The sequence below is a fragment of the Kogia breviceps genome, chromosome 3 (genome assembly GCF_026419965.1).
Source record: "Kogia breviceps isolate mKogBre1 chromosome 3, mKogBre1 haplotype 1, whole genome shotgun sequence".
NCBI lineage: Eukaryota > Metazoa > Chordata > Mammalia > Artiodactyla > Physeteridae > Kogia > Kogia breviceps.
The window spans coordinates 168,613,688-168,634,980 of record NC_081312.1 but is presented as its reverse complement, the minus strand read 5'-3'; the positions used below and the strand labels follow the sequence as shown (position 1 = coordinate 168,634,980).

Here is a 21,293-nt window from a genome sequence, read left to right as displayed (position 1 = left end):
AGAGATTATCAGAAATGCTGACACGTCAGCCAGAAGATGCAGGCATAAAAAAACAGCCTGACCGGCGACTAAGAAGAAAGAGAAACTTCCTTTCTTCCTGTTTCTGGGGGAGAGATGGCTGGAACCCTGAAGCTGGATGACTGCAACAGTTAAGACCCATGTCTGTCAAATCTGGGAGGGAGGAGGTGACATATTCTGAACCATCACAATTTTAAATGGTGAAAGCCTCAAATATATGCACCAAAAAAAAGTAAGAAGAGCAGACACAGGAGGCACAAACCTCAGTGAAATATGCCTGAAAATGAAAGAACAATTAAGTAGTTTAAAAAACGTACTTCTCCCATAGACAGATCAGACACAGGACAGTAATTGAGAAAACTAATGATTGCAAAAAAAATGTCCAGTTATCCACATTGTATGAAAGAAAGCACTGGAACACAGTCGGCACTCAGTAAATAAAAAATAAATGAACAAAGGAATAACTTAAAATCACAAATAATCTATCCATTTTAACTGGAAAGCCTCAAGCCAGATCAGCAGTCAAGAACAACTCAAGTTACTGCTTATAGATAAACTAAAAATGAGTTTCAATAACTTCTTTATAATAACTTCTTTAAAATTTCTCCCAATGAAAACGGATGATGAACTTCTGGTTAAAGATGGTATACTGAACACACAAACTTAACTCCACTAAAACAATAGTATATACATAGAAAAACATGCAACTGAATAAACAAGACAGTTATTAAATCCAGGGAAAACAAAATGTTGAATAAGAAAACACAAGCAATGTATGGTATATATCAGATGTGTACATAGTGTTTGCATAAACATAATATGAGAAACACTGAATACTGGTCTAATCAAAGTATGCCATTCTGATGATGAGGACAGTGGAACAGAAAGCAGTGGGGACAGGGCTTCCGTGGTGGCTCGGTGGTTAAGAATCCACCTGCCAATGCAGGGGACATGGGTTCAAGCCCTGGTCCGGGAAGACACCACATGCTGTGGAGCAACTAAGCCCATGTGCCACAACTACTGAGCCTGCGCTCTAGAGCCCATGAGCCACAACTACTGAGCCTGTGCACCTAGAGCCCATGCTCCACAACGAGAAGCCACTGAAATAAGAAGCCCGTGCACCACAACGGAGAGTATCCCCCGGTCAATGCAACTAGAGAAAGCCCAAGCAGCAACGAAGACCCAATGCAGTCAAAAATAAATAGATGAATAAATAAATAGATAAGGCAGACAGATAAATACATAAAGTAGTGGGGATAGGAGATGAAACAGAGCTGAAACTTTCTGTTCTAAAGCAGGAAGTCAGTAATAAACACCTAAGACAGAAGAACAGAGAAGTAGAGGAAAATAACAGAAGAAAGTACTAAAATATTTGAAAACAGTTGCCTCTGAGCAGCAGGAAATAGTGAAGCAAAACGGATGTCAGAACTGGCTGAATTCTGTAGCAAGCTTCCAGATCTTCTGAAAATTTAAACTATGTATATGCCATACAATGGAATATTACTCAGCCATAAAAAGGAATGAAATAGGGTCATTTGTAGAGACGTGGATGGACCTATAGAGTGTCATACAGAGTGAAGTAAGTCAGAAAGAGAAAAACAAATATATTAATGAATATATGTGGAAGCTAGAAAAATGGTATAGATGACTTTATTTGCAAGGCAGAAATAGAGACACAGATGTAGAGAAAGGGGGAAATGGGTGGGGTGGGATGAATTGGGAGATTGGGATTGACACATACACACTATTGATACTATGTATAGAATAGACAACTGATGGGAACATACTGTACAGCACAGGGAACCCTACCGAATGCACTGTGGTGATCTGAATGGGAGGGGAATCCAAAAGGGAGGGGATATATGTATGTGTATGGCTGATTCATTTTGCTGTGCAGTAGAAGCTAACACAACATTGTAAAGCAACTATACACCAATAAAAATTAATTTTAAAAAATATGTATATGTGTCACTAATTTTAATAAGTAAAAACAAAAATTAGATTAAGTACAATTTATCATTGTTAGAATAAGAAAGGATAAGCACATGAGATGATTTTTTGAAAATGCAGATAAGTCTTGATTCCTTAAATGAGACTTGCTGACATAAAATTGTTTCCTACTGGAGTAGAAAAAAATAACGAATTTTCCTCCAGACCTTAACTTAATAAAAATCTTGTCAATGAAATGTGGAAATGATAAAACACAATTTAAGAAAACATCAGGTGATCTGTCAAACCCCTGTTTCTAGATTCTACGACATTTTAATTTTTATTACCTTTCAACAGAGAAAAATTTATCTGTCAAACTGAACAGGTGAAGTTTTGAAAAGGGTAGAGAAAGGCTTTTCTCAGATTTCTAGTGCAGTCAGCAACACAAGAGGTTGAAACTGTCAATTGGCAAAATAAACAGTATTTCACAGACCCAGGGAAGTGTACTGCAAAATCAGGAAAATAAAATAACAGGGCGAAAATATAAATAAATTCCACGGAATTCCCTAGAATTAGGAATATAATCAGACCCTCTGTGAGGATATAAAGCGAAATGGAATAGCAAAACAAAGAATATTCACACAGTAAGAGATTTACTGATGTGTTCCTACCCTTGGGGCACTCCAGTTAAGCTTTGGAAACACACTGCCCCCCAGGGAATTGATAGCTTCTTGGACTTTAGTGGTGAACTCAGGAAATTCTGGTGCCTACAGAGAGAAAGAAGAAATCATTTGGGCAAGTCAGTATCATCACAACAAATATAGAAAACAAGATCAAAATCTCAAAGTTCAACACTTCAGGGCATAAAAAATAATTCAGAATACAAATTACTATCACAATTTCTGAACTCAGCTAAATAAAATCATGATCAAATAGCATTTATCTGAAAAGGAAAAAAAAAATAACAAGTGCCAATGGCACTTTCCAAAACAATCAAGACCCACCACAAAGCTGAAGAGACAGATGTTACAAGGCACCTGGGGATGTGAGGAAGGAATGAATGGTTCTCTTAGCACCTACATAAAACCAGTTATCTATTAAATGAAAAGAGATGGATGGAATATCACCTGTGCATATACACCAATTCTCAGAAGTAATACCTCGCATTTAAGGGCCAGAAGCCTTTCCATTTGCAGGAAAAGTTTCCTGGACGTTTTCCCAAAAGGTTTCATGAGAATAAGAAATAAATTATGTGTTTAACTGTATTTAAACGCTGCTATTTCCGGATAAGTTTTAATATAAACAAAATTTAAAAATAGGACCCTGGTGAAGTTAAAATGTTCTTTCCTTTCTGGTTGATTTAAAAATGTGTATTTTTATTTTTTACAAATTTATTTATTTACTTATTTATTTCTGGCTGCATTGGGTCTTCGTTACTGCGCAGGGGCTTTCTCCAGTTGCAGCGTGCGTGGGCTTCTCAGTGCAGTGGCTCCTATTGTTGCAGAGCACAGGCTCTAGGCGCGCGGGCTTCAGTAGTTGTGGCACATGGGCTCAGTAGATGTGGCTCACGGGCTCTAGAGAGCAGGCTCAGTAGTTGTGGCACACGGGCTTAGATGCTCTGTGGGCATGTGGAATCTTCCCGGACCAGGGCTCAAACCCCTGTCCCCTGAATTGACAGGCGGATTCTTAACCACTGCGCCACCAGGGGAGTCTCTAAAATGTGTATTTTATATTGATGAGTAACCAAAACATTCTAAGTGTTATTTCAACCAGGAAATAAGTAGAAATACAGTGGTGACAGAATGTAAACATAATTACAATTACGCTCTCCCTCGAGCCTTCTGTCACCATCAGGAGCACATGGACATGAAGTAGAGAAAAGGGGAGTACGAGAGATGGAAGTGGGGCCTGCAAGAGAGACAAGAATACAAAAATACTAACACTGATGCTCTGCAGTCACTTTTTCCCTTTATATTTGCTGCCCCCTACTGGAAAACTGCAAATACTGAAAAAGTCCAGTCATGACAAGTTATTCCACAAGGGGAAAAAAAAGTTACAATAGATCTAGAATAAGCTAAGGGAGTGGGAGCTACAAACTACTGGGTGTAAGAGAGGCTACAAGGATATATTATTGTACAACACGGGGAATGATGCATTATTTTGTAAAACTGTAAATGGAGTATAACCTTTAAAAATTGTATAAAATTTTTTTTTAATTAAAAAAGGAAGTGATTATTATTGTTTCAAGTCACAAAGTTTTAGGATGACTTGTTATTCAGCAATAAATAATCAAATACCGAAAACGAAAAATGGCTTATGCTGATCCCCAAGATCTAATCCAGTTACGACAGAGAAAAAACTATGACTCAAGTCACAGAGACACAGACCAAAATATGAAAGTTAAAAAAAAAAAAAAAAGGTAACATATTCCCCAGACAAGATACCAGCTTTAAGCAACAGGCTAGTGAGTGCAGGGAGAGATCAAGGGCAGGTTGGACTTCCTTTCTTTCTGCTGCAGGTGTACGTGACCTCTGGACTGGTCAGCAGCACCTTTCAGTTAGTTATCTGACAGCCTGCCACCGTCTCCATCCTGTTATTCTTCTGCTGAGATACGTGAAACTAAACGCCAGCCATTTAGAGAGGTTTACAAAACGAATAACAGCCTTGAGTCCTTTATCTTCCATTCGTCTCTCCCTCATTTCTGTTAAGGCAGTAATTTCCTTAGAATCCCCTGAAGTTGCTGGTTTGGCTACCCTAGAGCTCTATCCGTAAAAAGTAATCTAAGATCTGCATTAGCAATATTTTTGATAAATGGCACAGTTACACAAATTGTACAATATGAGGGGTTCGATCTTCAAAGACAAAACAATTTAATTTTCCCATCCCTTAAAACTCCACATATAAGGATTGCTTTATATTTCTGTATTACATTTTTTCTTTACCATGTAAGTTATAGGTGTACAATATAGTGATTCACAATTTTTTAATTAATTAATTTATTTATCTTTGGCTGTGTTGGGTCTTCGTTTCTGTGGGAGGGCTTTCTCTAGTTGCGGCGAGTGGGGGCCACTCTTCATTGCAGTGCGCGGGCCTCTCACTGTCGCAGGCTCTCTTGTTGTGGAGCACAAGCTCCAGACACGCAGGCTCTGTAGTTGTGGCTCACGGGCCTAGCTGCTCCGCGGCATGTGGGATCCTCCCAGACCGGGGCTCGAACCCGTGTGCCCTGCACTGGCAGGCAGATTCTCAACCCCTGCGCCACCAGGGAAGCCCAATTCACAATTTTTAAAGGTTATACTTCTGGGGCTTCCCTGGTGGCGCAGTGGTTGAGGGTCTGCCTGCCGATGCAGGGGACGCAGGTTTGTGCCCCAGTCTGGGAGGATGCCATGTGCCGCGGAGCGGCTGGGCCCATGGGCCACGGCCACTGGGCCTGCGCGTCTGGAGCCTGAGGCCACAGCGGTGAGAGGCCCGTGTACTGCAAAAAAAAAAAAAAAAAAAAAAGGTTATACTTTTCATTTATAGTTATTGTAAAGTATTGGCTATTCTGTATCATTGATACATTTTAAAAGAGGCAATCGATTCCCTCAAATCCTCCAATTATTCAACTTTAAGAAATCCTGCCATAAGGATACTAAAACAAATTTAAACGATAAAATGTTTATGCACTGTACAGAAAAATCTGTGCTTTCAGTGAAAGACTATGTATTCTATACATACAGCACTTTCCGGGTTACCTGATTCTAGCTGGGTCTGCGAGCTAGTTTACAACTTGGTGAATTATAGGTAAGTGAAAACAATAAGAAGTATTTCTTACAGACGCGAAAATTCTATCCTGTCCGGTGGAAATCAGCTATCTTCCCTCCCACGTATTCATCTCAATACTCCTAATCTATAAATGTGTCTGTCCTTTGGGTTCTCTTTTGAGACAGTTCTAACATCTGCCTGGTTCCCTCACGAGTTAAATACAGCCTTCAACGTATGTTAAGTCATTATTCTACCTTTTCCTGAAAATTACCTTTTAACAGATTTAACTAGTAATAGGGTTCTTTAAGCTCACAGCGCAAGTCGATTTTAAATTCGCGGAACGCCTCAGTTGTCTGAGAAAAGGTTCCTGTTTTAAGTCAGATAAAATCCACATTTTAAATCATGTCCATGGACTTTCTATGATCCAAACTCACCTATCTTTCCAACTTTACCCAGCACAGTCCCCCTGTATCACACCCATCAGAAAGATTATTTCTTTTAAAAAATGTTTTCATCATGAAATAAATGTTTTAAACATACAAAAACTATATACCTGGATTCATACATTCAACAATTTGACGTGTCTGATCCAGACCTTTAAGTTTCTTAAGGAAAAAACATCACAGATGCTAATGGAGTTCCTAAGCTCCTTGCTCTCCTCCCTAATGCTTCCCTCTCCCCACAGGCAACCATCATTACGAGAGTGGGCGTATCCTTCTACGGTCCGGATGTTATACTACGTGTGCCTGTCCATAAAACATAACATGGAAAAAATTTAAAGCAACTGTTGTCACTTGATATGTATACTTTTGGCAACTTGCTCCCTGAAATTCACCACTGTGCCTTTGGAATTTACCCATCTTGACTACTTGGTTCCATTTTTAATTCGGCATTTCTGTCACTACACTAATTACTAATTACTTGCAGTGGTAATTTTCCCATCTTGGGTCCTGGCTCACATTCCTCTTCTGAGAGTGCTCTTCTGCCCTGAAAGCTCCCCTGCCCAACATCTAGCTCTCCCCAGTGAAACCCAATCATTTTTTAATTTTTTATTTTGAAATAATTTGAGACTTTCAGAAGCATTAAAAGAAGAGTAACAAGAATTTCCACACACTCTTCACTCAGGCACTTTACCACATTGCTTTATCATGCTCCCCCTCAACTCCCTTTCTATATATAAGTAGGCAGGGGTGTGTGGGGTGTGTGTGTGTAAAGCAGTAACTTTTTTTTTTACATAACCCAGCCAAATTATCAAAATCAGGAGGTAACGTGGATACAATACCATTACCTCATCTACGGATCTTATTCAAAATGTGCCCATTGTCCTGATAAAGTCTTTTATAGCAAAAGAAAAATGGAACATTTTCCTCTGGCTCAGGACCCAGTCTAGAATCGAGCATTGCATTTCCTTGTCGTGTCTCCTTAATCTCCTTTCATCTGTAACATTTCTTCTCTCTGTTGTTCTTTATCTTTCATGACCCTGACGTTTTGGAGAGTACAGGGCAGCGACTCTTATGTAATTTCCAAAACGCTGAGTTTGCTGGCTGTTTCCTCATGACTGGATTCAGGTTGTGCATTGCTGGCAGGCGATGTGTCCTTCTGTGCCTTGTGCGAGGAGACAGGCGATGTAGGTCTGTCCCATCACTGAGAAAGTTAACTTTGGTCACACTGGGGCCAGCTCTTTCCACTGTGAGGGCACTATTTTTCTCTTTACAACTAGTAAGTAATTTTGGTGGACATAACTTTGAGAATACTCAAGTATCCTCATCAAATATTCACCCATGAGTTTTAACATCTATTCCATCAATTATTACTATAATGGTTGCAAATGGTGATTTCCAATTCTATCATTCCTTCTACAATTATTAGTTGGTGTCTCTTCTACTATAAAGAAGGGCTCTCTCTTCTGCTCCATTTATTTACTTTAATCATTTGTCTATGTCAGTGTGGGACCATGGATTCTAATTTTAGTCAAGGGTTACACTCCATCACTATGATTGTTTTGTTATGAGGTTTACGTATGTGGCCAGTGGGAGCCCATTCAGGCTAACTTCGGGGTCCTTTGTGTCATGGACCATCATTCTTACTTCCTGACACGAGTTGTTGCAGGCTCATCTTTACCATGCCATCCCCATTCTTTAATTTCTCCAAGGAGCTTCAACTCCTTTTAGTGGAGAATGCTATTTAGACACCAAGATCACTGCACTAGGTGTGCTCACTGCCACCATGATGTCATCATGTCACTTTTAGAGCTAAGCAGAGTTTGGTAAATACACACACACACATTATTAATTTCTGTATCTATCTATCTATATTAAAAAAACATGAGTTGATACTGATCGTCCTTACACTTAGTGTCCAGGCCAAATATCACTTCTCCCTTGAATTATTTCTAGATGCCCTTGGTGGTAACCGTCCTCTCTGTTTGACAGCACTCTGTCATCACCCTCAAATTGGGGCATCTTTCCCCACTGGTTTATATACTCCCTAACATCAGGAATCAAATCACAGTCATCTTTGTTTACTTCACAGAACCCACTACAGGGCGCTGAATATGGGCAAAAGCTAAGATGTATGCTGAACTGCAGAGGATTTTCATAAAAGGAGAAGAACTGACCCGAGTGATATCCAGAGTAAAATAAAACACGTCAACTTGCCTTTTCTGCATGTGTGGGCACACTTTTTATACCTAAGGAAATGTTTAGGCACCTGCACTTTTTTTTCCCTTGTACCCTGGACATCATAGCTCTTCCATCAAAATAAACAAAAATAGCTCCTTATTTAGAATTGCATTAGAACATACCCTCCTTTAAAATTAGTTTCCTTTATTGTGCTTTTACATTTATTTGTAAGCAATTTTACAGAAATCTTTTGCTTTTATCTCAAAGTATGAGAAGCTTCATTTGCCTCCCATATTTTTAGAAATACTCTCAATCCTTTAAAGAGATTTTTGTTAAAACATATTTTAAGTTGAATTTGACAACACTCTTAGCCTGAAAGACTAAAACATGCTCAATCAACTTCTACAGGGACTTCCCTGGTGGCACAGTGGTTAAGAATCTGCCTGCCAATGCAGGGGACAGGGGTTAGAGCCCTGGTCCGGGAAGATCCCACATGCCGCGGAGCAACTAAGCCCGTGTGCCACAGCTACTGAGCCTGTGCTCTAGAGCCCATGAGCCACAACTGCTGAGCCCGCGTGCCACAACTACTGAAGCCTGCGTGCCTAGAGCCCGTGCTCCGCAACGAGAAGCCCGCGCCCTGCAACAAAATGTAGCCCCCACTCACCACAACTAGAGAAAGCCCGCGTGCAGCAACGAAGACCCAACGCAGCCAAATATAAATAAATTCAATAAATTTTAAAAATTAAAAATTAAAAAAACAAAGGGAGGGGCTTCCCTCGCCATCCGGTGGTTAAGACTCTGTCCTTCCAATGCAGGGGGCACGGGTTCGATCCCTGGTCGGGGAACCAAGATCCCACATGCCATATGGCACGGCCAAAAAATAAAATAAAGATGCATTTTTTATTTTTATTTATTTATTTTTAAAGGTGTATTTTTTTTAAAAATGAAAATAAAAATAAAAGGGAAAAAAGGGCATGCCATGTTTGCCTGTAAACAGTGATTTAAGTTATTTTTCAAAATAATAAATAAAAGCTTGAAAAGGTGAGTAAATGGGGATTTCGAGTGATCTGTGTTGAAACCTGGAAGCAGCCCAGGGGGACAGTGCGAGGTGGTCCCCACACCTCAAGGCTCTTACCGTAAGCGTGGCCGTGTTCTCGTCGTCCGACCACTGCATGGAGAGGAGGACAGAAACAGAACGTTAAATGTGGATAGTGTACTGGGCTCCCAGAAAGCAGTGCTCCACCTAAAAATCACCCATCCACAGGAGACAGCTTTTCCTGAACACAAAGTGTGTGTCCAGGTGAAATTTTCATGTAACTTCTCACTTGATTGAATCTATGCTAAGATCTCAAAGCCAGAACCATTTCAGAGATCATTTCGATTAGAACACGCTACAGAACAGCTTATATTATTTTGAACCAACCTGTATTTCTTCTGCTTCATTATCACTGTCTGGCTGAGAACATGTTGGTGGATCTTCCCTGGAAGAACATAAAACGAAAACTGAGCAAGAGAAAGCTTTGGTGCTGTGCAGTCACAATTGCAGGTGTGCTGAGTATATGTATTTTAAAAAAAACAGATAGCCTTAGAACTGGAGGATAATGTTAGGAAAAGTTCACTTTTTGAGACAGAAACTAATAAAAACCAACATGAAATTAACGAGGGTACATGTCCAGTAAGAGATGGTGGAATAAAAACTGCCTGCCCTCTTCTCAGAAGTCACTAGAAACAAGGAAAAGAAAAACTCAAACTCCACCCGTGAGGACACTAAGAATCCAGTCTCAATCCTGATATAAGAGAAAGTGCTGCCCAAGACAAGGAAGATCAGACGGGATGAAGGAAGCCACAGAAGGAATTGCTGGAGGAGCTGTTCCCGGCAACTGCTGGACACCCTGAGGGCACAGCCAAAAATATTTCGTTTACATAGGCTGGTGGCAGGAATTACCCTGGATCTGGACTGGTACCACTGGAGGGCATGGGGGAGGAAGAGAAAGAAATACTCAGACACTCTGTCTTAGAAGGAGCCAGTGGGCAAAGTGGCTGTAACAGCCACTCCTTATCGCCTGGGGCTAAGCAAGGGCTGAAAGACCGCAGAGGGGGCGACACTGCCCAGGCCCCTCCTCAGCACTCGACGACAAACAACTGGCCTATGAAGAACTCACTCACATCACTGAAACCACATACTAATCAGAATAAGAACCAGCAGAGGACCTATACCAGGAAACTACAAGGAAAAAAGGAAAAGGGAGGCTTCTGGTTGACAAGGGGCATTTATCCATCCCTATGCTCCCTCTTGAAACGCTACTAAAATGATTTAAAAGATCCCAAGGGAAAAAGCACCAGGGAGGAGACAACTGCAGAGAAGAGACAACAAAAGTCTGGAAAACAGAAAGCCAGTTGGGGGGGGGACCCAGTGGGCAACGGGCAGACCCTGGAGCCATCACACGCGATGGGACCACAGCTCTGACTTCACAAGGGGTGACCCGAGTGAAGTCCGTGAAGGGGGCAGGGAGGCACGCCGAGCTGTCCTCAGCTGGCACACCCCAGCAACTGATCCTCCTCCAGGCACCAAACAGGGTAAGGGCTTCCCGGTCCTTAGCGCCCCAGAGGAATATGGGGGTGAAACGCTAGAATAAGATGAAGTCATAAGTGGAAGTCGTGTTAACAGTGGGACCTCTAGTCCCCTTCCTCCCTTCCTGCTCCCCCAATACAGACAGATTAGAGGATTCATCTCTGCAGACACTGGAAAACCCCAGGGGAAAGATTCACAAATAATTGTCATCTGAGAATCTTCCATCAATACCTGCCGATTGCTGGCACTCTTAGTCAACAAGCCCCACCCAGGTACACAAAGTTTCTGCGTGCGTGTGTGTGTGTGTGTGTGTGTGTGTGTGTGTGTGTCCGTCCCTCACTCTTAAATATGAATAAAGGCCTAGAATCATGAGAAAACTAAAGAAAGGCTCCAAGATGAGAAGAGTTCTTAAAAAGAGAGAGAAAAGGCACATGGATGAAATAAAGACAATACAGGAACCAGATGAAAAATAATTTTTTAAATCATAAATATCCTCAAAGATAAAAGATACTGCATTCATGACAGGAGGCCAGAGGACAAGGCTGAACTTGTAGAAACTGAAAACGTGGTGGCCGAAATTTAAAAATTCAACAGAATGAACGGCAAAATCAAGGAAATTTCCCACAAAGTAAAACTAAGAAGACAAAGAGACAATAGGGAAGAAATGATAAGATTCAGAGAATTAATCCAGTAGACCCAGCCTCTATATAATCGGAGTTCTAGAAAGAGAAGCAAGAAAATAAGAGGAAATTATCAAAGATACAATATTTTTAACTGTTCCAAAACTAAAAATCATAAGTCTCTAGAACGAAAGAGCCCACCAAGTACACATCACAATGAATGGGAAAAACAAAAACAAGAAACTCTGATGATGTATTTACAAAGATGGCCACAACAATTGTTCCCATCTTGGCATGCCCCTTTGCAGGGTGACTTTGCTACTCTCCCCATCAAGAAATGGCACCTGTTTTCCTGCCCCTTTAATTCAAACTGGCTTCAAGACTCATTGTGACCAACAAAATGTAGCACAAGGGACCCCATGTGATGCTGAACCTAGGTGTCAAGTCTTTACAGCTTCCTTGCCCCCGTTTTTGGAATGCTGCCACCACCACGTAAAGGAGCTGAGTTTGAGGCTGAGAAATCACACGGAAAAAGAAGCCCAGGTGACAGTCAGCATCCGCTGCCAGACATGAGTGAGGCATCTTAAAACCATCCAGCTAGGTCAAGCCTCTAGACAACTACAGCCGCAAGAGCGACCTCAGCAAGACCAACAGAAGACTTGCCCAGTGTCGAGCATTACAGAGGCTCTGAGATTTTACCCCACTTGCAAGCTAACAAGTTAGCCTGCCAGAGTTCATGGACTCTGGTAGAAGACAGGGGACTCCTGGGTCGAAACAAAGGACTGTCACTCACAGTACAAAGCATGAGCTCCATCTTCGAATCAGTTCCCTCTGGCCCCTCACGCCCCGTGGGAGGTCAAGGAGTGACCCAGGTTTGTGTTACAATTGAGGAACCCTGAACTTAGAGAATCTCATCTCTTACAATGAGCTGCAGGTAAGCCTGGCTGGTCTTTGACCCAAGGGGAGACACTGTCTTTATCTGTACTAGACAGTAACAAGCCTACTCTCTGCTAGGGAGAGATACTACCTCTATCTTCCAAGGCCATCTGCTGCATAAACGTCTTTGAAAAGATGATCAGGAACAAAAGCTGTCCATGCCTCTGCTCAAAAGACATGCAGAGACCCAAGCAGAAGTGTCTCTCAACACCCAGCTGAGCAAACACTGACACATAAAATGGTCACGTTTTAAGTTATTAACTTTAGGCAGTACAGATGGCTATCATGAAATAACAACACAAAAGGTACTCAATGAACTTGAAAATGCATTTATCACTCTAAAACACCACTTTTGATTTTTGTTAGTACAACAAAATACATTTTTTAAAAACATATTTGTAATCGGTGTATTCATACAGTTCTTCAGAAAAACTTATTGCAATTCCTACCATAAGATGTGTCACTGAAATGGAAAAGATGATGGAGTGTATATACTGGCAAGTTCACCAGACTTGCTTTCCAAGGTAAACCTCTAAATACTGAGGACTGAGTCGATATTAATATTTAGGTATTCTGTTTTCTATATCACGGCTAGCACTGAGCTGGTACCTAAAAGCCATGGGAAATGTAAGAGCACTGGCTTCGGAGGCAGACAGACATTATCAGAATATGTCAGTTCTGCCCCGGTCCGGGAAGATCCCACATGCCGCGGAGCGGCTGGGCCCGTGAGCCATGGCCGCTGAGCCTGCGCGTCCGGAGCCTGTGCTCCGCAACGGGAGAGGCCACAACAGTGAGAGGCCCACGTACTGCAAAAAAAAAAAAAAAAAAAAACAGGATGACAGTAGCTACTCCACAGAGTTGTGAAGTTTCAAAACATGAACGAATCTAACATGTGTTTTATAATTGGCATCTACTGCCATTCTCCTTAAGGGAGACGATCAGGAAAGAAAGAACTCTCGGGGCCAAAAGGGGACAGTGAGGATTGGCACTTACTTGGGAGCCTGAATCAAACCACCTGAATCCGACCCAACTTGTGAGCCCAGGTCAGGCACCACCTCTTCTGTACAAACGCCCTGCATCACCCCAGCCTGCAGTGATTATTTCAACTCCAAAAACATGGCTTAACAGAACACTGGGTGCTTTTATTCCAAAAACGGACACTTATTTATTCACATCTTTCACTTGGCGACTAACTAAGCCTGGACTCCCAAGGCAGGATGTCCCACCCATCTTTGTTTGTTTGTTTGTTTGTTTGTTTGAAATGGAAAGTTTATTTGCTCAGTACCCCAGACACCCATCTTGTTATCCCAGTAGCATGCTCAGCACCCAACTCATACTAGGCACCCAATAATGTGCAATGAAAACGAATCACTGTCTACACCAGAAATGCACGTTCCCAGCCTCCTTTCCCACACCAGCCGCAGGCCATGGTGACCAAACCAAGCGCGTCAAGATCTTCGATGCCTCAGAGCCCTCCTTAACGCTGCTGCCTCAGCCTGGAAGATTCTTGCCTCTGCTCTTCAACTGACTGCTTTCCACCCAAACTTCCTATCTGAGAGGCTCGTAAGTTACCTCTTCGGGGTATTCCCTGACCCCCCCCCCCGAAATCCTCAGCCCCAGCCCGCTCCCAGTAATTTAATATGTCAGTGACCACCCCATTTCCTTCACAGCCCTTACCACAATTTTCACTTATATATTTACTGGTGTGTTTGTTTAATGTTCGGACTGAGATTAATGATGATGGTGAGAACAGTTAGTATTTCTTAAGAGCATACAATGTACGAGGCATTACTATATTTATAAACATTAAATATTTATGGCTACACATTTTATGCATTATCTCCTTTTACCCCTGCAACAACCCTATTTACGGAAGAGGAAACCGAGGCACAGAGAGCTAGAAATGAGCAAAGATAGGATTTGACCCTAGGCAACATGACTGACAGGCCAGCACTGTGCTATTTGACTCCCATAAAATACAAAGCTGAACCGTCAACTCCAAAAAGGCAGGGTCCCTACCTGCTTTGTGCATTACTGGGGAGCAGAGTGAAGTGCTGGGTGCTGCACCGCACCGCTTAACAGTGTTGAACGGCCTTGCCTCTGCCAGAGGCTCACACACACGTCTGGCCAACGAGAAACATCACAGGAGCTCTTCCACAAGCTCAGACTACTGAAATCTACCCAGGACTTTCTAACATCGGGAGGCATTTTCTTTACACTCCCATTTATGTAAGCTTACTAAGTGTTCCATACTTAAAAATAATAAAGTTACGTCTGTAAATATCCCAAGGTTGAGACTCACCTACCTATTCTGTTTCCTTATCCTGCAATTATTCTAAGTCAATGAGGCTCTAAATTAATAATTTTCAGGTTATTAAGGGGTTGAGAATACCAAAAACAGAACTATAATCTAGAAAGCTACACAGATCCATCAGACCAAAAAAATATATATGTATATATGTGTGTGTATATACACACACACACACATACACACACACATATATACATACATACATACACACACACATATACATATTTATGGTAAAATTAGTGTTACTGAAAACATACACAATTCTAATTCTATTTCTGAGTTCATTTACTGAAGAAACGTTCATCAAGCACCTCTTGTGTATCAGGCACTGTCCCAAGAGCTGGGAACACAACTGTCCAAGTCCCTGTCCTCATGAAGACTGTATTCTAATAGAACCACAAAGGGAATGATGTCAGATGGAAATAAGTATTATACTGAAAAATAAAGTGAGGTTAGGAGATAAAAAGTGATGCATCAAAATGTGGTAATCCATACTATGGAGCAGTATTGAGCCTTGAAAAGGAAGGTAATTCTCTCACATACTGTAACATGGATGAATCTTAGGACATTATGCTGAGTGAAATAAGCCAGCCGCAGGAGGACAGGTACTGTGTGATTCCCCTTATATGAGGTATTTAGAGAAGTCAAATTCACAGGCACATGAAATAGAATGGTGGTTGCCAGGGGCTGGTGGAAGGGGGAGATGGAGAGTCAGTGTGTAACTGGTACAGAGTTTCAGTTTTACAAGACGGCAAGGGTTCTACAGGTGGATGGTGGTGATGGCTGCACAACATTATAACTGTATTTAATACCACTAAACTGTACACTTAAAAAAAGTTAATATAGTAAATTTTGTTATGTGTATTTTATCTCAATAAAAATATATTTTTAAATAATTCTAAAGGAAAATTATTTCCAACCTAGAATTCTATAAAAAAAAAAAAGAGTGAAGTTGTCAGTAAGGGTTGCCATTAAGCTACTTCAGAAAGGAAAGAGAAGGATGGAACACTTAGATAACATGACTTCTGAGCAGAGACCTGAATGAAAAAATAGGAATGACATTAACATATATGATTCTTAAACTTTTTCCAGTTTGCACTAAAAACACTGAAGCACGGTACTTTCCTTTATAAACAGAGGAACTACATGAACAAAAGGAACAGTTATCATACACATTTTCTAAAAGTAGAGATGAAAGGGATTACTCAATTTCACAGCTTGTAATTATTAGTAGAGGAAGTACTCAATTTTGAAAATCTTATCAACTGAGCATTGACAAGGAATACAGGACAGAGATCAGCACATAAGTTTAACTAGGGAAAAAAGGGAGAGAATGCGGCCAAAGTTAACGTACTTATTTTACATGGTAATCGCTGAGATTTAATCATTACAAATTTCTTTATGTTAAAATTTAAAGAACTTGTTTCTGATATGCCTTACCTTCCTGACACCACCAGAGTTCCATCATCAAGTAAATAATCCTTCACATTCTGAGGAAGTGGAAGAATGACACTAAAAAAAAACACAAAAAACAAAATGCACATACCAAAGAAAAGGGCATCAATTTAAAAGACCAACCATAAGCAGAGAAAAAAAGTTCAAAACTCAATTTCTGATTTACTTGTTCCCTTTGTTTTAATATGAAGAGGGAAATGTTAATGATGGACATTTGGTAGCAGCAGACTGGAAATTAGGATAATATGAATAAATACTGTGGTAAACTAAATTAGGGGCATATAATTACCCCCATTGTCTCCGTGATAAAGAGACAAAAACCAGCCAAATCCAAAGAACTGGACTGAAATCACAGTATGAAAGCAACAAGCTCAGAAGAATTCTGAGTACAAGGGTTATGTGCCTTTAAGAAATTTGAGCCCTGCAGGTATTTGCAGCAACACAGGAAATGAGCAAACAAACCAGAAAATGAACAGCATCTGACCACCTTCTAAGATATGGGGAGGAAGCAGGCTTAAGACGTGGAAACCATTCTTTGGTTGGCAATGAGTGTGTAAGGCTAAGAATTCACGGTATACTTGGCTGTGCATTCTATCCACCTGATCGCCAGAGTACACAGCTGCTTTCCTGGGCATGCTTCAGTTGAATTGGCTTCAGTCAATCATAATTAAGGAATGGCAAAGCCTATGTGAGAAAACTAGAAAGTTGCATGGGAAGGCATCAAATGCCTAAATAAATAAATGAATAACCTTTACTCTTTATATTTGATATACAAGCCTCATTTACCATCATCTTGTTGTCTATTTAATAATTGCTGATCATGTTATAAACATTCACTTGTGTTACTGTTTATTAAATACGTTTTTTTTCTTTTGGGAAAAAAAAAAAAGGCATGGCAAAGCCATACTTGATATCACTTGAAAAAACGTATGGGATAATTTGGTTTTTTTATTCTGTAATAATCATCAAAAATTCTGCCACAGATACCTAAAATGCTATTAATTTATCTTGAGGCATATATTTTTTAAAAACTGAAAACAGTTATGGCCTGCTTTCAGAGAGACCATCATTGACTTATAATAGTACGCTTCATTTAATTATTGAATAAGTTTTTTGGCACATTACAGATGGATTTTGTGCACAGGAAAGATTATTCATGAGCTACTTCAGTTTTAGAAATTAATATCTGATTTATCAAAATTACAATTTCATATTCAAAAGCCTACTTCTTCTTCAGGCTTTTAAGTTCAACTACCAAATCTTATTCTTCTATTTGTAAATCTGCTAACTTTTAACGAAATTTCAAGTGAGTCTTTGAAACTTAAAAGTTGCTTTAAATTTTTTAACTCTTGTAAAAATAATCTATTCAACTTTCTTTTTAAATATGTCAATTGTCTAATTACAGGTAAGCCTTTCAAAGTATTTAACTCTTACAAAATGAGTGAATTAAACCGTAAGTACAGTCAATCTAAGTTTCTTGCAAACATTCCAACTGAAATTGAAAAACTTTAAAAATTTTCTTATCTTTTAACGTATCACAATTCTAAACCAATTACACAATTTAAATTGGAAACACAAGGCTAACCTGTTATACATATGTCAATTGTTCTCAAAAAGGCAAATTCTTAAGGATATTAAAAAAACTTAACAGGAGAAAAAACCCTCAAGTTTGAATTATTTCATCACCTCTATATATAATTCTAGCTCTTCCTGGGGTTAAAGATACTTATCCAACAATGTCATTCCAAGAGAATTAGACATGACCTTCCTAAGAGAATTTGAAGTTTACCTTCTCATGGGCCTGAGACTGAGAAATATCGGCAGGAATGCTGGTTCCTAGACATCTAGGGTGATTTTCCTGACCACAATAAGAGCAGAGAGAGACCTCTTCTATGTCAATAACATCTCTGAGTCCCCAAATCGATGATTTCCGAGTCCACGTCCCTTGTTTCTGAGTTACACTAATTCTCAAGTCTGATGTGAATCCTGACTTTCCCTCCAGGTTGCATCATCCCTTGACTGGATTTGAAACATCTATTTACTGTTTGATTCCACTGTGAATTCTCTGCATATTTTTCCTATTTGGAGGGTCTACAACTCTTACATGTATGAGCCTCACAGAGTTAGATTCTGCATCGTTCTCATGAGTCCCTGAGTCCTGCTGTCACAGTTCTAAAGTCGCCCTAATGACGTGACCTTGCATTATGTTACCTAAGTCACGGAGGAATCCTAGATGACTCCATTAAGAACTGAACGCCTAGGAGTGGGAAAAGATACAACAGAAAAAAAAAATCACAGTACAATATGATAAGTGCTGTACCAAGTGCAGATGTACCAAAGGCCACCAAAATCCTGAAGAAAAGGGAACCATGCCTGAGAGACTGAGGCCATAAACAAGTCATGGCCAGGCGTACTTGACCCAAAGCTACTGAGGCTGTCGGAAAAGAGCTTAAATCAGTCACTGAAAACCACAATGCGGGCAAGACTCCATGAGGCCTGAACGAAAGATGTAAAAGATTTAATGACAAAGTACCTATCCCATCAAGTCGATATAATTCTATACACAATGACAAGCTAATCTAATGGAATGGAGGTTGAAGGGGCCTTTAAAAGATTTATAAAATTAGATAGCTAGTGGGAAGCTGCCACACTGCACAGGGAGTTCACCTCTGTGCTTTGTGACCACCTAGAGGGGTGGGATAGGGAGGGTGGGAGGGAGGGTGACGCAAGAGGGCAGAGATATGGGAACATATGTATATGTATAACTGATTCACTTTGTTGTAAAGCAGAAACTAATACACTATTGTAAAACAGTTATACTCAAATAAAGATGTTTAAAAAAAAGATTATTTATAACTTTCATATTTGAAGAAAGAAACATTTAGAAAGGAGAGTGGATGGCCAAAAGTCATCTAGCTACTTATTCTTAAGCCTGAGTCCATGTCAAAAAATGATTCTATATTCTTTCCTCCATAATCATCTCTGAACCTTGATTAATAAACACAAAATAATAAAGGCTGAGTCAATAACCAGAATATGGTTTCTCAGCATTAAAGCTGACAATGACAATGACAGACCTAACACAACTGCACCAGAATGACCTGGATCGTGGAGGAACATCCTGCCATATGTTGGGTTCCAGACACCACAGAACTAACTATAGAGTTACAGTTCAAAGACAGAGGAAAGAATACTTTCAGGCAACCCAGCTTAGTTGTGGACTGATAAAAAAAAAAAAAAATCCCACCCCTTGGTTTATTTTTCACTCCCAGCTTCACATGAATGGTACACATTTTAAGTGAACTAAAATTATTTTGCTTCAACGGAGCTTTGATTAAATCAAAAACATTAACAATGAGCAGCTTTTTGTGCTATATGCCAAAAACAGTGGCAAGCATTTTTAATGCTTTATCTCATTTAATTCTCATGACAATCTTACTATTTTCTCAATTTTCCAGATGGGGCTTAGAGAGATTAAGCGATTTGCACAAGATGCTGGTGGAACCAAAATTCCAAGCCAGACAGATGGCCCTGACTCTGGAGTCCAATTCTTAACCATTATACTTTACTGCTGAAGGCAAAGAAAAACTCCACCAGAGATGACGTAAGGTACCTGCACACAAAGCACATGGCAGTCTCGAGTGAACTCCGTGTGAAAATGCCTGACAGGTTCACAAATATACCTTCTATCACACCAGTACAAAATAAATAATTCTAGCATCATCTCAGACCCTAAGCCTCTTTCGATTATGCAAGATAATGAAGGACTGGCACATCATATAATCAGATAAAGTCCATTGCTGCTGTTGAAGCTCTTCCTTCTGTTTTGCTGTGACTTCAACCATCTTCAAATGCAAAGCTCCTTCGAGTTGCTCTAACCCCATTACACCCTGGATAACTGGGAGCTGATTCTATGTATGAATAACAGGATGGAAAAGAACTGTCTTTTGAATAATCTCCTTGGGCTCTTCCAAACACTCAGGATCTCAAAAGTTTCCCTCTCTGTATTCACACTCTCTGCACCGAGAATGAAAAGGGAAGATGCATATCTAAAAAAGTGGCAATCTAGGCCTAAAGGGGGAGTGCCAAAAGACAGAAAATCCTACCCGTGGATACGCAGCTCTCTTTGATCTATCCGCCTTAGTGTGGGAAAGCCTACCCTTGCATCATGCTCCAGATGTCACGACTGCTTTTGAACATTTGGGGATATTCTCCTAGCTGCCTTGCCTACATTACCTCGAATGACCGGGTGAAGGATGGAACAGTTAATCCTTTGCTTGCCCTGCAAACTGGTCATAGATTCCTTGTTGTGGGCCAGAGAACTAGAAAACAAATCCTGTTCCACTTTTCTTCCAGATGGCTTCCAACCCTAACAACACATAAGTGTACTTTACTAATGCTTTCCATCTACACTATCATGTTGGAGCTTCACAATGGAATTTGAGGTTGGGTCTGTATCATTGCTCTCATTTGATAGTGACCAAAAACGATGTATCAAGTCCCCTAGCGGGTTAGTCAGTGGCAAAGCCCAGACTACCCAGTCCAACAGACCACCTCCCCCCACTGGCAATTCTAAAGGCAGTGAAGGTGAACTCCCAAGCCTAAACTAGCTTCATCTGCTCCTCAGCCCGCCTCTGACCTTCACTGAGCCACGACACTGTCCTCCTACCTCCCCAGCACCCTCCTTGATGCACAACAGGGGGCACAGCAAACATGTATCGACTTCATTCATCTCCCCCCCCCCGAAATACCACTAGGAAGTAGAAATCTCGGCCCTGGCGGTCCCATCCAGGCCTGCAGTTTTTTTATGGAGCTGGGAGTCGCCCCAAATGTCGCAATCCCCTTTTGCCCATTGCCCCGCCGTAACCCCTCTCGTCTCACCTCTTGATGGTGAGGCTTCTGAACAGTGGATACCACGCGGAGAACTGACAGTGCAGCACATGCTCCTTCTTCATCCTCCAGCCGCCCCCGCCGCCGCCGCCGCCGCCTCTTCCTCTCCTCCCAGCACCCTCTCGGAACCCTGGTCTCCCGTCCCGGAAGTGCCCGCCGAGCTGGTTTGGTTAAAGGACACTTCCGGTCTGTTAAGCAAG

At 40.9% G+C, this 21,293-nt stretch overlaps 1 protein-coding gene across 3 annotated transcripts in view; it reads right to left on the bottom strand.

Moving 5' to 3' along the window:
• Positions 1 to 21,245, bottom strand: part of CDC123 (cell division cycle 123) — a 57,898-nt gene extending 36,653 nt beyond the window's left edge. The window contains exons 1-5 of one of the 3 annotated variants that reach the window (XM_059056720.2): positions 21,085 to 21,245; positions 16,189 to 16,260; positions 9,733 to 9,790; positions 9,445 to 9,477; positions 2,619 to 2,714 (exon numbers count right to left, since the gene is read on the bottom strand). In XM_059056720.2, coding sequence (XP_058912703.1) covers positions 2,619 to 2,714; positions 9,445 to 9,477; positions 9,733 to 9,790; positions 16,189 to 16,260; positions 21,085 to 21,158 — 333 coding nt within the window. In that variant the 5' untranslated portion in view covers positions 21,159 to 21,245. The remainder of the gene's footprint in view (positions 1 to 2,618; positions 2,715 to 9,444; positions 9,478 to 9,732; positions 9,791 to 16,188; positions 16,261 to 21,084) is intronic. The other 2 variants (XM_067030303.1, XM_067030304.1) reach the window with 2 other exon arrangements.
• Positions 21,246 to 21,293: the final 48 nt, after the last annotated feature.